This window comes from Aulonocara stuartgranti, assembly GCF_965226115.1.
Source record: "Aulonocara stuartgranti genome assembly, chromosome: 14".
Lineage (NCBI taxonomy): Eukaryota > Metazoa > Chordata > Actinopteri > Cichliformes > Cichlidae > Aulonocara > Aulonocara stuartgranti.
Window position 1 is genome coordinate 39,374,960 of NC_138950.1, and position 13,974 is coordinate 39,388,933.

At 42.8% G+C, this 13,974-nt stretch overlaps 1 protein-coding gene and 1 long non-coding RNA gene across 2 annotated transcripts; one reads left to right on the forward strand and one right to left on the reverse strand.

The window, feature by feature from the left end:
* Positions 1 to 411: 411 nt before the first annotated feature.
* On the forward strand, positions 412 to 11,043 carry LOC309688504. Its single transcript, XR_014271096.1, has 2 exons — positions 412 to 1,500; positions 10,710 to 11,043. It is a non-coding gene; the product is annotated as an uncharacterized lncRNA (long non-coding RNA).
* On the reverse strand, positions 1,872 to 9,763 carry LOC309688488 (uncharacterized protein). The gene is made up of 3 exons (XM_082504281.1): positions 9,714 to 9,763; positions 3,699 to 3,743; positions 1,872 to 3,606 (listed from the first exon to the last, which is right to left on the reverse strand). Exons 2-3 carry the CDS (start codon positions 3,736 to 3,738, stop codon positions 2,768 to 2,770), a joined length of 879 nt encoding a protein of 292 aa, XP_082360407.1. The 5' UTR covers positions 3,739 to 3,743; positions 9,714 to 9,763; the 3' UTR covers positions 1,872 to 2,767.
* Positions 11,044 to 13,974: the final 2,931 nt, after the last annotated feature.

The following is a 13,974-nucleotide window of genomic DNA, read 5'->3' on the forward strand; positions in this document are numbered from 1 at the left end:
ATATTTTTCTAAACACTTGTGAAATGCATTTCTGCAGAGGTCTCAGAGTGGCAGTCTGGAGACCATTTATAAGCATTCCCATTTCCTCAGTCAGCATGTGTGCATGTGAACAATGAAAGCAGTTTTTCCACCTTTTAATGTTTTCCACCATCTAATGTATCAGTCACTCTCCTCTCCAAATAACTTCTGCTTAGCTTTCCGGGCTTCCCTCGGGTTATAATATAACCCAAATAAGCTAAGATTAAACCGGTTAATGTTAGGCTCCAGTGTCCTAAAAAAATCACACCTTTCCCCTGATAAACAAATTGATTGGATTCTCACATTGTGTGGGAATTGATTATCAATTACAACTTCAATGAGCCACTTCAAAGAAAGTTTCACCTGCGTGGGCAGCAACAGAAAGTCCAGATGTGGAAACAGAAGGTTTCCACATTAAAATATCGATATTTTAATCATTTTGGGTGAAATTGTAGTTTTTCATTAACAGGAACACAGTGGAAAGAAACTATCATTCAGATTGTCTACATTGGAAAGAACTACTCCCTCTTCCGCCTTTTATAGTCATGTGTGAAATACGGCTGTATAAATGTGTGGCAGCCTGTGGCGTGCGCACTCACAACAATGGCTGAGCGTAACTGGAGTCACGTGCGCACGTATTTTACATCCACAAACAGCCGAGACGTGGTTTGCGATACATGTGGCAAGAAAATGAGGTGTTGTGGCAACACCACTAACCTTGTCAAACACGTCAAAGTAAATAGTATCACAGAATATGACGAGCTTATGTTGAGGCGAACTGAAGAGGAGGAGAAGGACGGGTGCTGCTAGGGCGAGACAGACGTCTCTCACGGAGTCCTTTAGTGCTGCAGGCAGGCAAGGTGTTCACATAGTGCACAACTTCAGGTTTGTATTTCTATATGATGAACTCTGCATTATTACGTGATAAGAACAAGTAATCTGATGTCCTGTAATGATTATGACGCTATAATTTGAGATACAATAAAAGAGTAAAGTTTTTGTACACAGTATCGGATCAGTATCGTCGATACCACCCTGAATTTTACTTGGTATCGGATCGGAAAGGAAATCAGTGGTATCACACATCACTAGTGATCAAACGTCAGGCCAAGCTGGAACTGATTCCTGTCTTCTGTGACTTCTACAACACTGTCCAATAGAGACACATGAATGAAATGCAGCGTCATTAAAAACACTGACGATCTTTATTTAAAAATGTAATATATTTACATCTGAATAAACTTTTAGGCATTACGCTGACGGACGGATGGATGGACCATGAATGCTTCCTCATCCTTCTTGTCATGCACCATGGAAGTGTCTGAGGGGCTTTTCCACTTGGAATGGGGATACTGTGTCCACACTTCAGAGGTGGAGTTTCCAGCATCTCACCTGAGCCTCATCTGCAAACAATCAGCAGGAGGGCTTCTTAAACCAGCGCTGCCTGCTACTCCTCGCCAGTTTGTTCTGCCATCTCCAGTGGTAACTAGGCTTCCCCTCTGCTCCAGTTCTGGCGTGCTCCTTCCCTGTGTTTAACCTTGTTTTCCCTGTGTTTAGGTCTCCTCTGCCAACATACTCATCCTACCCTCAAACTCCCTTACCCATCCAGCAACAACTTCTCCCTCTGTTGCAGAATTCCCGTTGGATTGTTCCCATCAGGAGCCAGGTGTTCAGTCTCTCGATAGCTTTTCCTCTGGTTCCTGCTCTCTGCTGACACTCCTAGCTCGAGCCACGTTCTCCATTCCCTCTCTTTAAACAAAGTCTCATAAATAGTTTAACCATGTGCATTGAATCTGCATTTGGGTCTAAGCTTTCTATGGAGGCAAGAAATCATCACAGTGACATCTATTCAATTTTTAATTCAATTTTATTTAAAGAGCGCCAAATGACAGCAACAGTCACCTGAAGGCGCTTTATATTGTAAGATATACTTACAAAGAAAACCCCAACAATCATATGACCCCCTATGAGCAAGCACTTTGGCGACAGTGGGAAGGAAAAACTCCCTTTTAACAGGAAGAAACCTCCGGCAGAACCAGGCTCAGGGAGGGGCGGCCATCTGCTGCGACCGGTTGGGGAGGGGCAAGGAAAACAGGATAAAGACATGCTGTGGAAGAGAGACAGAGGTTAATAACAAGTACCATTCAGTGCAGAGAGGTCTATTAAACATAGTGGGTGAAGAAGAAGCACCCAGTGCATCATGGGAATCCCCCGGCAGCCTAATGCTGGGCATACACTGTGCGATTTTTGGCCCATTTCGAGCCGATTTTTCAGTCGTGCGACCGTTTTGGAGGTCGTCCCGAGTTTGGCCTTGATCGTGTGTCGTGCATCGTCTACATAACGAGGGTAACGGGGTAACGAGAAGCGATTAAAACCTCACGACCAGCTCCCGATCACCAATCAGGAGCTGGTCGTAAGAAATCGTAAGAAAATCAAACCTGCTTGAAATCCTGTGGGTCGTCCTGAGGGTGTCACCACAGCGTCTCACACCGCGCACGCGCAAACGCAGAAATGAGAGCGAAGAGACGGAGTAGAACGGCGGTGCGGCGTGTGATCGGGACACAAGCAATGGAGGCACAAACTTCTCACCCCTGCGAGTCAATCGTACAGTTTGAGCAGGAGCTGAATAACGCGACTGAAAGAAATCGCACAGTGTATGCCCAGCTTATTGCAGCATGGAGGATTCAGGGTCACCTGAGTAGGCCATCAGCCTACTAAAAGGATACTGAAGAAACCCGTCGAAATAGTGTTAGTCTTCATCACTGCTGCTGCTGGACTCATTTGAACACCTCCGAAGTTTGCAAACAGGCAAGTATTCCTCTTCTTCCTCAAAGTCCTCTCGGGAACGCTTCCTCGAGCCTCCAGCTTCATGGTTGTCAAGCTCTTCGTGTGCATCTTCAAAAAGTTCATCACTGCTGCTCTCAGAGTGATCGCACACAGCTGAGCTGGTCCCCGAATCAGAGTTTGCAAGCCTGGATTTTTTGCTACTACGCTCTTCTTCGTCTACATCTTCCTCTCTGGACCTTTTCGTGGATCCACCAGGCTGCGGTGCTTCTTCTGTTACCTGCTGATTGATGTCCTCATCGGCAATATTACCAGCATGAGGACAGCCCTCGCTATCAGTGTCAGAAGCAGAGAAGAAGTCAGAGTCATCATCGCTCCATCTGATTCTTTTGTTTGGTTCCACATCTTCCTCATCCATCTCTCTAGACCTCCTCCTGGAAACACCTGGCTGAGGGTCCTCTTCTGGGATGTACTGGTGAACATCCACACGGTCTTCAAATGCCTCCTCATTTTCAATGCCAACAACAACAACCACAGCATTATGATCCTGGTGCTGTTCATTGTTGTCAGCATTGGCATTATTGTCCCTCACATTAATATTTTGAGCGTTGACATTGTTGTCATTGTCATCGTCATCGCTACCGTAGAGGTCATCATATTGTTCCAGTACTGAAGCTATTAGCTCATGCAGAAACCAACGAATATCACGGAGAGCGAGATACAGGCTCACGAAGCCTCCATTAACTGGTTCATTAGCAGGTTGCTGATTTCCATTTGCAAACCTTTGTGGGTTAACCTGTTGGCCTGCAAGATCATTAAATCTTTTAATTAACATCCATAACTATCTGCTGAAAATCAGTTTTTCATCAATTTCAAGACTGAGCACATGTGCTTACCGTTTTGGTTATTTTGTGGTCCGTCTCCACTTGCACTCATTTTGACTACAAGGAACACAAAACAACAATGATCAGTAAACCTCAACTAAGAATGTTCAGAGAATTTGCTTTTTTTGTGATGACTTCAGGCTGCGTCCGAACGTACACGCCTATGTTTGAAAACGCACGTTTTCCTTTTTCGTTTAAAAAAGAAAAATAAATCCAGTCCACATGTGCAGTTTTGAAAAAATATCTCCTTCCACATCTAAACGCTAAAAACAAAGTGAAACGCTGTCAAGAACACGCCAAATCTTAACTTAATGTTGGCCAATCAGGAGTCTAGAAGCCTGGGTGGGAAAACCTCATAAAAATGGTAAATGGTAAATGGCCTGTATTTGTATAGCGCTTTTCTAGTCCCTAAGGACCCCAAAGCGCTTTACACAACCTGTCATCCACCCATTCACACACACATTCACACACATTCAAACCTTACGTACTTCTGAGAAGTTTTTGTCTTTTTCTGGAAAAGCAGTTAATTTTGTGTTACTTTCACGTGCCTTCATCGTTTCAAATGTTAATAACTAAAGACAGCTTTTTGGCTGGAACAGACTCACAACTTTGGAATGGACAAAATGCATACAGCATACATAAATGTCATTTTTTTAAATGACATTTATTCCAAACCGACGTCAGGATTTGGGTTGGGAGAGCGTCTGTGTTGAATGTAGAAGCCACGTCTGATGCCTCTGTGTTTCTAAATGGAGGCACAGTAACTGTGTGTGTATATGTAAGTGTGTCAAAACTGCAGATACTAAGATGAACAGACACAGTATGTTGTCTACAGCTGCCATTGTAGAAACTGATCTCATGTAAACACTAACGTGGCCACAGCGGCGCACACTTTTGACATTACCTGAGTAAATGTCCGTTTTCCTCGTCCACACCTAAACACAAAAACGTCGTTTTTAAAAATCTCACCTTTCAGTGACTCAATCTGCTGTTTAGGTGTGGAAGAAAGGCCCAAATGCAGAGACAAAGCTGCGCTTTCAGAAATGTGGACGCAGCCTCAGGTTCTCAGAAATTCTAATAGTTTGAGAACAAAACTTAAGTCTTCTCTATTTTCCTAAATGAACAAAATAGTCTCAGAAATAATCGTGTTAAAAAGAGCTTCTGTCACTCTGAGATATGATTAAGAACATTTTCTCATTTATGTACATTTGTTTTCCTGAATAATAGATCCACATCATCCTCTCTATGATGGAAAATATAGTCTAGTCTTGCACAATGTAAAGTACATAAATACTGTCCTGGCAGGCAGGAAAATCAGGCTTTATATATTTAAGTAAATGCTCTTAAGTTTATAAAGTGAAATTTGAGCTTACTTTAGTTCTTGGTAAATTACAGAGCAGTTAATCCTCAGGGAAACGTCGAAATGTCACTAAATAGTGGTCTGCTTTCATACGGTTGCAGTGTCTCTTCAGTTTTGTGTTCATATGCTGATGTTTTCATTCAAAACATGCTTAAATGCTGTGATGTCACTTTAGCAGCAAAGACTGTGGAATGTGCAGAGATTCTTTTTACCGTATTTTCACGACCATAAGGCGCACTTAAAAGTCTTAGATTTTCTTCAAAAAGTGCGGCGCACCCTATAGCGCGGTGCGCCCTATGTGTTGTAAGGAGGACGTAGTAGAGAACACCATGAGAACGTTAAAGGGTGAAGTGTGGGCGTTGATCATATATACCGGGACAATCGCACATACCTGTATAAAAGAACAGGTATGTGCATTATGCAGAACATCGTTGTTTTAACGACCCTGAAAATGGCAAAGAGACACGCTTATGAAGCACAGTTTAAACTGAAGGCCATCAGCTACGCGGAGGAACATGGAAATCGAGCAGCGGCGAGAGAATTTAAGATTAACGAATCGATGGTTCGCAAATGGAGGAAGCTGGAAAACAAGCTCCGGCAGGTCAAGAAAACGCAGCTGAGTTTCCGCGGACATAAGGCGAGGTGGCCCGAGTTGGAGGAAAGACTCGAGCGGTGGATCATCGAGCAAAGAACGAGCGGGAGAAGCGTTTCGACGGTCACCATTCGGCTAAAAGCAGTTTCACTAGCTGAAGAGATGAACATTGAACATTTCCAAGGAGGTCCGTCTTGGTGCTTTCGTTTTATGAAACGGTGCCATTTTTCCATCCGGACCAGGACTACGGTAGCGCAGCAACTTCCAGCGGATTATAAGGAAAAGCTGGCCATCTTCCGCTCCTACTGCAGCAAACACATCGGCGACAAACACATCCAGCCCAGCCACATCACAAACATGGACGAGGTCCCGCTCACTTTTGACATCCCGGTGAGTCACACTGTGGAGAAGAAGGGGACCAGCACGGTAGCGATAACCACAACGGGGTATGAAAAGTCTTCTTTCACTGTTGTGCTTGGCTGCCATGCTAATGGACAGAAACTGCCGCCTATGGTGATTTTTAAGAGAAAGACTTTGCCTAAAGAGAAGTTTCCAGCAGAAATCATCATTAAGGCAAATGAAAAGGACTGGATGGATGAGGAAATGATGAAAGAGTGGCTGAGGGAGGTGTATGTAAGGAGACCAGGTGGTTTTTTCCACGCATCACCATCGCTGTTGATCTGTGACTCTATGCGTGCCCATCTCACAGCCGATGTGAAAAAACTAGTGAAACAAATGAACTGTGAGCTTGCTGTCATTCCGGGAGGCCTGACAAAGGAACTCCAACCGCTGGACATCGGTGTGAACCGCCCGTTCAAAGTAAGGCTGCGAGCGGCCTGGGAGCGATGGATGACCGGTGGAGACCACAGTTTCACTAAGAGTGGAAGGCAGCGCCGGGCGAGTTACGCCACAATTTGCCAATGGATTGTAGATGCTTGGGCTAACATGTCTGCTGGCACTGTTGTTCGAGCTTTCGCAAAAGCCGGCATCGTTTCCGAGGAGCCGCACGGCACGGAAAGTGACTCTGACAGTGAAGAAAGTGAACTTGGCATGTTTGATGGAGATTTAGCGCAGCTGTTCAATTCAGACACAGAGGATGAGGACTTCGATGGGTTTGATTGATGATAAAAATGTGAGTACCAAACTTTGTTTTGCTCCTGCTTTATTTTTAAATACGCACACTTGTATGCTTGTGTGTTGTTGATGATGACGATTACCGGCAATAAAAATGTGAGTAAGGTACCGAATTCAGGGTTGCTCCCGCTTTATTTTTAAATACGCATACGGTACTTGTATGCGCCCTATGGTCCAGTGCTCCTTATGTGTGTGTTAAATACAGTAATGGCACACATAACTGAGACTGCGCCTTTTAGCACAGTGCGCCTTATGGTCGTGAAAATACGGTACATTTGCTCAGAGTTTGATATCTTTTAAATGGAGACAAAACAAAACAGACAGAAGTGAATCTAAAAGACTAAAGCAGTCAAAGTGTTATTATTTTTATTTATTCTGATAGTTCCTGTAAAGTTCTACTCTAAGAGATTCATCTCGGCCTTCATGCAGGATTAAAGCTCAATAACACACAAAATATAAAACATTTCTTTATGGTTGTTAGGCAAAGTTATCAAAGCATATATCCACTAATATGCTCTCATTCTTGCTCTGCTCCCTAATTTTTCCCTGGAGGCATCGCTATGGCAACAAAACAACAAGCTGTTTCCAGAGCTTAATATTGAACATGTCTTTGTTATAAACTTTATTTGTACAAATGTGTGATGTTGATGTGCACAACGTGGGATTTAGACCTCGGAGGGTTAATCAACAAATCACGAAAAATTAGCTTTAAATTTGTGTTCATGACGGTGCAGATTTCTGACATTTTGTGTACTTTAAGCATTTAACAATTTGATTGTTTTCTAATAAAAACTGTGTGAAACTCAAGTTAGACCTGTGTTTGTAAATGAACCGCCCATGTTGTGTAGCTTTCTGGATTTTATACTTATTGGGCTACATATTAATTTACTATACAGGCTATACAGTAGATACAATCTAAACTCACATGTTTTGTGTAACTAAAGTGTTTAATCATGTGGGCTACAGACAGTAATCCAGTTATGGACTATATTGATATGAGAAACGTGCACACTTACTGCATTTGAATCATTTTAACCATATGTAACCAGCTGCATGTCCCGGGACTTCTACCTGGTTTTTGGTGTCTTGTATTGTTGTTGTTTGACGTCAGTTTTAGGGTCCCTCGGTTGTTCTGTTAAGATGTTGCTTATTTGATTTCCCCTCGTGACTTCACCCCCTGTGTGTCCCCTCTGTGTATCTGCCAGTCCCCATGCCTCGTTTCTCCTCCTTGTGTTTTATTCCATGTTTTCCCAGCCCGCTATGTCTGCGTCTCTGTGTGCTTCCTGTTTTACTTTGATAGTCTCCCGTCAGTGTTGTGTTACTCCTGCCGTGTCTCGTTATGATTATCAGTGTCACCTGTGTTCCCCGTGTGCTCCCACTTCCCTCAGTAACCCTCTGTGTATTTGTGTCCGCGTCTCCTACATTTCCTACATAATAGAGCTATAATAAATGTTTGTTTGGGGTTTTTTAAGGTACAGAAATCAGCTGCTAAAATAATTGTTTTGACTTTTGGTGTTGGGAATGCTTTACGGTCTGTTCTGTAGGAACGCTGAATTAATATATTGACTGTCTGGCCCCTTCTGGCTATTTAATAGTTGCTGAAGGAGATTTTGTTCATCCCCAGCTGATCTCATCCATATTTATATAAAATCTAGCATACTCCACACCACACAAAGTCAGAAGCCAGTTAAAATCTGTACGTGGTACCTGAGGCGGTGCTGCACTGGCCAGTTGTTTCTGGCTATTTGCTGGTTCAGCCTGCCTATCACTGCAACTCTTGGCTCTTATTGGTCAGGCTGACGGCATGCTCACTCAACACAATATGAAACAGAGAACAATAGAAACATTAGTGCTGTTAGTCTGCTCCACTATAGCTACAGTGGTATGAAAACTGCCTTTTCCTTGTCACTCACTCACTAGTTTTCACCTTCCCAGTTTATCACCCTCTATTTTCAGCATACCCCCTATGTAGCACTATATGAGAGGCAGCCAGGTTCATAATGGATATGAGGAAGTGTGTTTTTTTTTTTTAAAAAAAAGCAGCCACATTCAGGTAAAAGTGTAAAATCAAATGATCCATCAATAAAGGATAATGTTGGATCAGTGTTTCAATATTTATATCCTTTATTAGATGTTCATGTGGTTTGGTTATTTGCCTTTTGGTTGAAAGTACACTGAGAGGACTTTTTCATTAGTGATCTTAATAGTATTTTTTTCATATTAATGTAATTTTTCATCTAATTGAATACAATCTATTTGTGTATGATTGTCAGTCCAAAGAGGGAACGTGAGGAGAAAGTACAAGGTCAGGAAGAGCCGGAAATCCCATCACTAGCGCTTTTGGTGCGAGCCTTCCTCTGCTCTTCCTCGTGTTGTGCCTCAGTGTGTGATGAGAGCAGTTCTTTTCCACTTGGTGGTACTGTCTGACTACCAATCAGTGTAACTTTTGCGACAAGTGGGCAAGCGAGTGATGTTGGAGACTTGCCTACGCAGGTGCTATAGTACATGCCGTGCGCTAAGAGACAGAGCTGCAGTGAAGCTTTGCTGGTCCAGCAGCGGCCCTCCCCTCCGCTGTAGTGATGGGATTTCCGGCTCTTTTTAGAGAACCGACTCTTTCGGCTCCGAACCGGCTCTTCAGGTTGTTTTGTTGCTTTAATTTATTTATTATTAACAATAATATAAAATTATGCACAAAAGGAATTACTAACGTAAAAAAAAAAAGTGGTTTTATTTATATATGTTTATATATAAATATATGCGGTGGCCCCTAGAGACAAAACACGTACAAACTCCAAAACACATTTCTAGCATGAACTGAACTTCCAAAGCAGAGCTACTAGATCACTTAAATTACACAATTGAAAGCATGTGTGTATTGTTTGTGTATTTATACACAGGCACTCATATATATTCAAATAATTTTAAAAAAAAGTTCATTTACCTGTTACTACCACACACCAAATCCGGTCATTGGTACTTGCTGGCTTGTGTAGCCACGAGGTAACAAAAGCTCAACACTGCCCCCTAGCATCCTGGAGCACTGCTGTTGTGTTTGTACGTGTTTTGTCTGTAGGGGCCACCGTAAATATACTTTTATTTATTCACTCCACATAAAATGTAATAAATAAATCATATAATACAAAAACCAACTATTCACAGTTCAACTTTTAACTATTTAAATTTTCAGCTTTTTCCTTTTAAACAAATTTAAAGTGAAACAACACAAAACACTGCAAACCACAACACAATTAAATATAAATTAAAATATGAAAACAAAAAGAACATGCACATCCTCTGTCATATGGACCTGCATGAATAAACTTTCTGAATCCTTTATCATCTGCAACTGAAAATAGTTGTAGATGATTACTATACCTTTCTAATGTGATGTTGTTGTCCCTGGCTCTCTCTCTCAGTAGCTCAGGAACAGAGCGGGGGAGAGAGAGAGAGAGAGAGAGAGAGAGAGAGAGAGAGAGAGAGAGAGAGAGAGAGAGAGAGAGAGAGAGAGAGAGAGAGAAAAACACAAACAAACAAACCCCATGGCTCGCGATAAGGAGCCGGCTCTAAGAGCCGTTTCGTTCGCAAACGACCCATCACTACTCCGCTGAAACTGCTAGCTGACTGCGAGATGCTCTTCTCAGCCCGTTCTCAAGAGTGACACGTTTGTGCGCTCGCTCTAGTGGTTCCCCCTCAGAGAAAGCTCAATTAAATAAAGACAGGATCCGCTGCATTCCCAGTGCTCACTTATATTTCAGAGGCACTCAGCAGCCATCTGTAGTCCACTAGTCTAGTCTCCTTGATGGTGCTCATATTGCTTTCATAATTTCTGTGTATGCCCTCTCTCAGTGGGCCACTGCTGCTGTTCTAGTTTCCTATTATTTTGCTGTATCAGTTAACCAATCAGAAAAATATTATTTTTTCAATTCACTCTCGTCAGCCAGCAGGTCATCAGCTGTTCACTTGGTTTTGGGCACCACCGGTATTTCGTCACCGTCTTGGATGCTGTAGGATTGGAGAGCTCGCGTGTTGTACTTCATTTCCTCTGGACCGAAGGCACTGCCCTTGTCGATGTTGTAGAGCCTCATGCTGTTGGTAGACAGCTGGACCACTGCTCGCCTGCTCCCTCCAGGCAGCTATGGAGCTGCCCAGCACAGCGTCCGTAGAAAGCTGAGTAAGCCGAGGGTTGCTCCGAATGATGGCATCTACAGCGCTTAGCCCAACTGCCATGGTCCTCAAATCGTTGGCCTGAGCAATGCGGTCCAGGAGCTTAATCATCCGCTCCATCTCAGCGTTGAATTCAAAAGCTGAAGAGTCTGCGGGGTCCATGTTCTGGTCGTGATCTTCTGTCATGGAGCAGCTGTGTGCAGGCAGGAGTGGAAGTAGAAGGACCCAAAGTGCAGACACTCGGAGGCGGAAAGTAACTCAAAACTCAGCTTTTATTGCTGGATGGCAAAACGTGGCAAACGTAACAAAAATCCAAATAAACTTACATGAACAGGCAGATGGACCACACAGCATAAATGAGAATAGATCCCGACACAGAAACACAGGGCTTAAATACACAGAGGGAGCAATCAGGGAATGGGTAACAGGAGGGAAACACAGCTGGGGCAAATCAGGCCTGACGAGACAAGGGGAAGCAAAACCAGACACATTAACATCAGACATGGACTTTCAAAGTAAAACAGGAAACACAGACTCACAAGCAGGCATTATAACAAAGGGAACAGAGACGTGGGACCAGGGCAGACACTGACTGGACGTGGGGATACAGCAACTATGGAACACAGACAGAAAAGCAGAACACTAAAACTCTAACCAAACCCACCCAGAGACCCTAAACTAAGAATAATCCTAAAACCCATAAAGCAAAGCTAGAATATAATGAAATAACAAAATAAACCAAAAACACAAAACACTGGGTCAACGACCCAGGGACCCTAACACTATCAGCAACTCCCTCTACATTACATGCAGCTGTGGGGTTTATTGGTAATATAAAAATACTGATTCAAGCACCTGTAAACTATGACTGAAATGTCAGTGTTTGGGACAAAAATGCATATTTTTATATAAATTTCACTACGATTGTGTCTAATATATGTGCGATCTTTTGAAAATTTAGGATTTGCAAATAAATGTAAAACTGTATTTTTTGAAGGTTTTGTTGTTTTGAGTTTTTGTGGGCTTGAACAAACATGTGCACTGATTACATCATTGATAAAGTATACCCAAGCAAAATAAATCATCTCCAGGGTCCTTCACAGCAAAGGTATTTTAAAATGTTAAACTGGTGCTGATTGAACTATTAAAATTGTTTTATAGTACTAGAGTACTAGTACTTTTAACACCGAGTTTTGTAAACTCTGTGTTAAGAGATTTCATCTACTTCTAAATGTCAAGTGCTTAGGCACTAAGGGCAAAGTACAAAGGCATAAGTCATTTACTAAAGTGATTCACAGTGGTATGAGTAGTAGAGAAGGAAAAGAAAGCAACGGTTACATTTTATAAGATTTTATAATTTCCAAAAGGTATTTTTCATTCGAGGATTCTCCAGAACAGCAGATTATTAAATGCCACACTGACCTGTTCTACTTTTTCCTCACAGTGAACCTCCACCTGGGCACGGCAGCGAGGTCGGAGGTCAATCTCAGCAAGTGGTTCAAGCTTGCCATACTTGTTTACGAGGGAATGGTATCGAGGAGGAGAGCAGGGTGTGTCGTCTGTTTTAACAGCACTTACTGTAGCACACATAAACCAACACTCATACCACTGCTCATACAGTGTAAACAAGGGTGTGGGTGTACCTATAAGGCAGCTCCTCTTCAGGGTAGTCTAAGTAGTAACGGATGAAGAACCTCTCTGCGTCCTCTCTCACTGTCAGTCACAGCACTGCCGTTTAGCAGTGATACTGAGGGAAGCCTGAAGAGGAGAGATGACATATTGTGCAGGTATCTGTTTATTGACCTTCTGCAGGTCAGAGTACAGCTCAGATCTGTGGATTATTCAAGCTCTCATCAATGTCCTCTACTTGCTGTGTAGGATGTCATTTCTCTCTAATGTCACAGACTTACTGCGCTATCATGAGGCTGCGTCGCTCTGCATTGGTGTAGGCCTGCAGTAAGGGAATGCCCTGCAGGCGCACCTCCTCCAACCTGGGGAAGAAGTTCAGCTTGTCTACATCTTCCCACTGGTTTAGACCTGACAGTGCACGTGCGCGCACCAGCACACACACAAACACACATAGATGTCATGTTTCAAGCTTGCACACCAAAAAGTCTTTATAGGGATGGGGTGTGAAACTGCATATGTGATGAAAGTTGGACACTGTGCACTATTTTTATTTATTGAGGAAGCTGTGTGATAAATGCCATCAAGTGGAGTCAACTGAGTTGGGATCGGGGATGTAACGTTAAAATTAAGCCAGCTCACCAGACCTCTACAGTCTGGCTCTGTAGTAGCTACTCATGCCCACTTAAGACAGACAACCTGAGCCTACCTTACTTACAAGACATTATATATACAGTATAACAGATGCAATATAATACCACACAAATAACCCTCCATCATATTACACAATATACATATAACATTATGTCACTCTATTTAAACATGATACTTCATGTTAGTTTTAAAATGGTCCTATTGTGCATTTCCCCATTTATATATCTACCATTAGTGATGGATATGCATATTTAACCTGGTCACAGTTTTAAATGGTGTGATCAGAGCATAAACAAATGGATCCTTTGAGCCAGAAGCTCAAGCTCAGACTGCTGTAGCCTAAGCTTTTGTGCCTGACAGTGTTTCCTACCCTTGCCTCTGCATGATGTCAATTACAAAGGAGTGTTCTACATTAGCTGATACTAGAACAGCTATATCTGCAGCTGAACCTTCAGAGGTCATGTATTGCAGGAAATCTAGTTGTCAGGTTTTGATAAGGAAGAACCCCGTGCATGTTCATCTATGCTCTCCTTTTTTTCCTCTTCTTTTTACCCTCAACCCCAACAGGACCTGGTAGATGGCCGCTCCTGACTACAGAATCAGAATCAGAGAGACTTTATTTATCCCCAAGGGGCAATTAAGATACAGAGCAGCATGACGTTAAAAATAAGGAAATGCGGGACGAAGAATACGAGAGGGGTCATTGATAATTTTGGCTGCCTGTCTAAGGACCTGTTGGCTGAAAACCTGTGCAAGAG

Excerpts from the sequence above, each read along its gene's own strand:
- LOC309688488 (XM_082504281.1), bottom strand. The coding sequence starts at position 3,738 with ATGAGTGCAAGTGGAGACGGACCACAAAATAACCAAAACG. Across the intron at positions 3,607-3,698 it reads ACCACAAAATAACCAAAACG|GCCAACAGGTTAACCCACAA; the intron begins GTAAGCACATGT and ends ATGATCTTGCAG.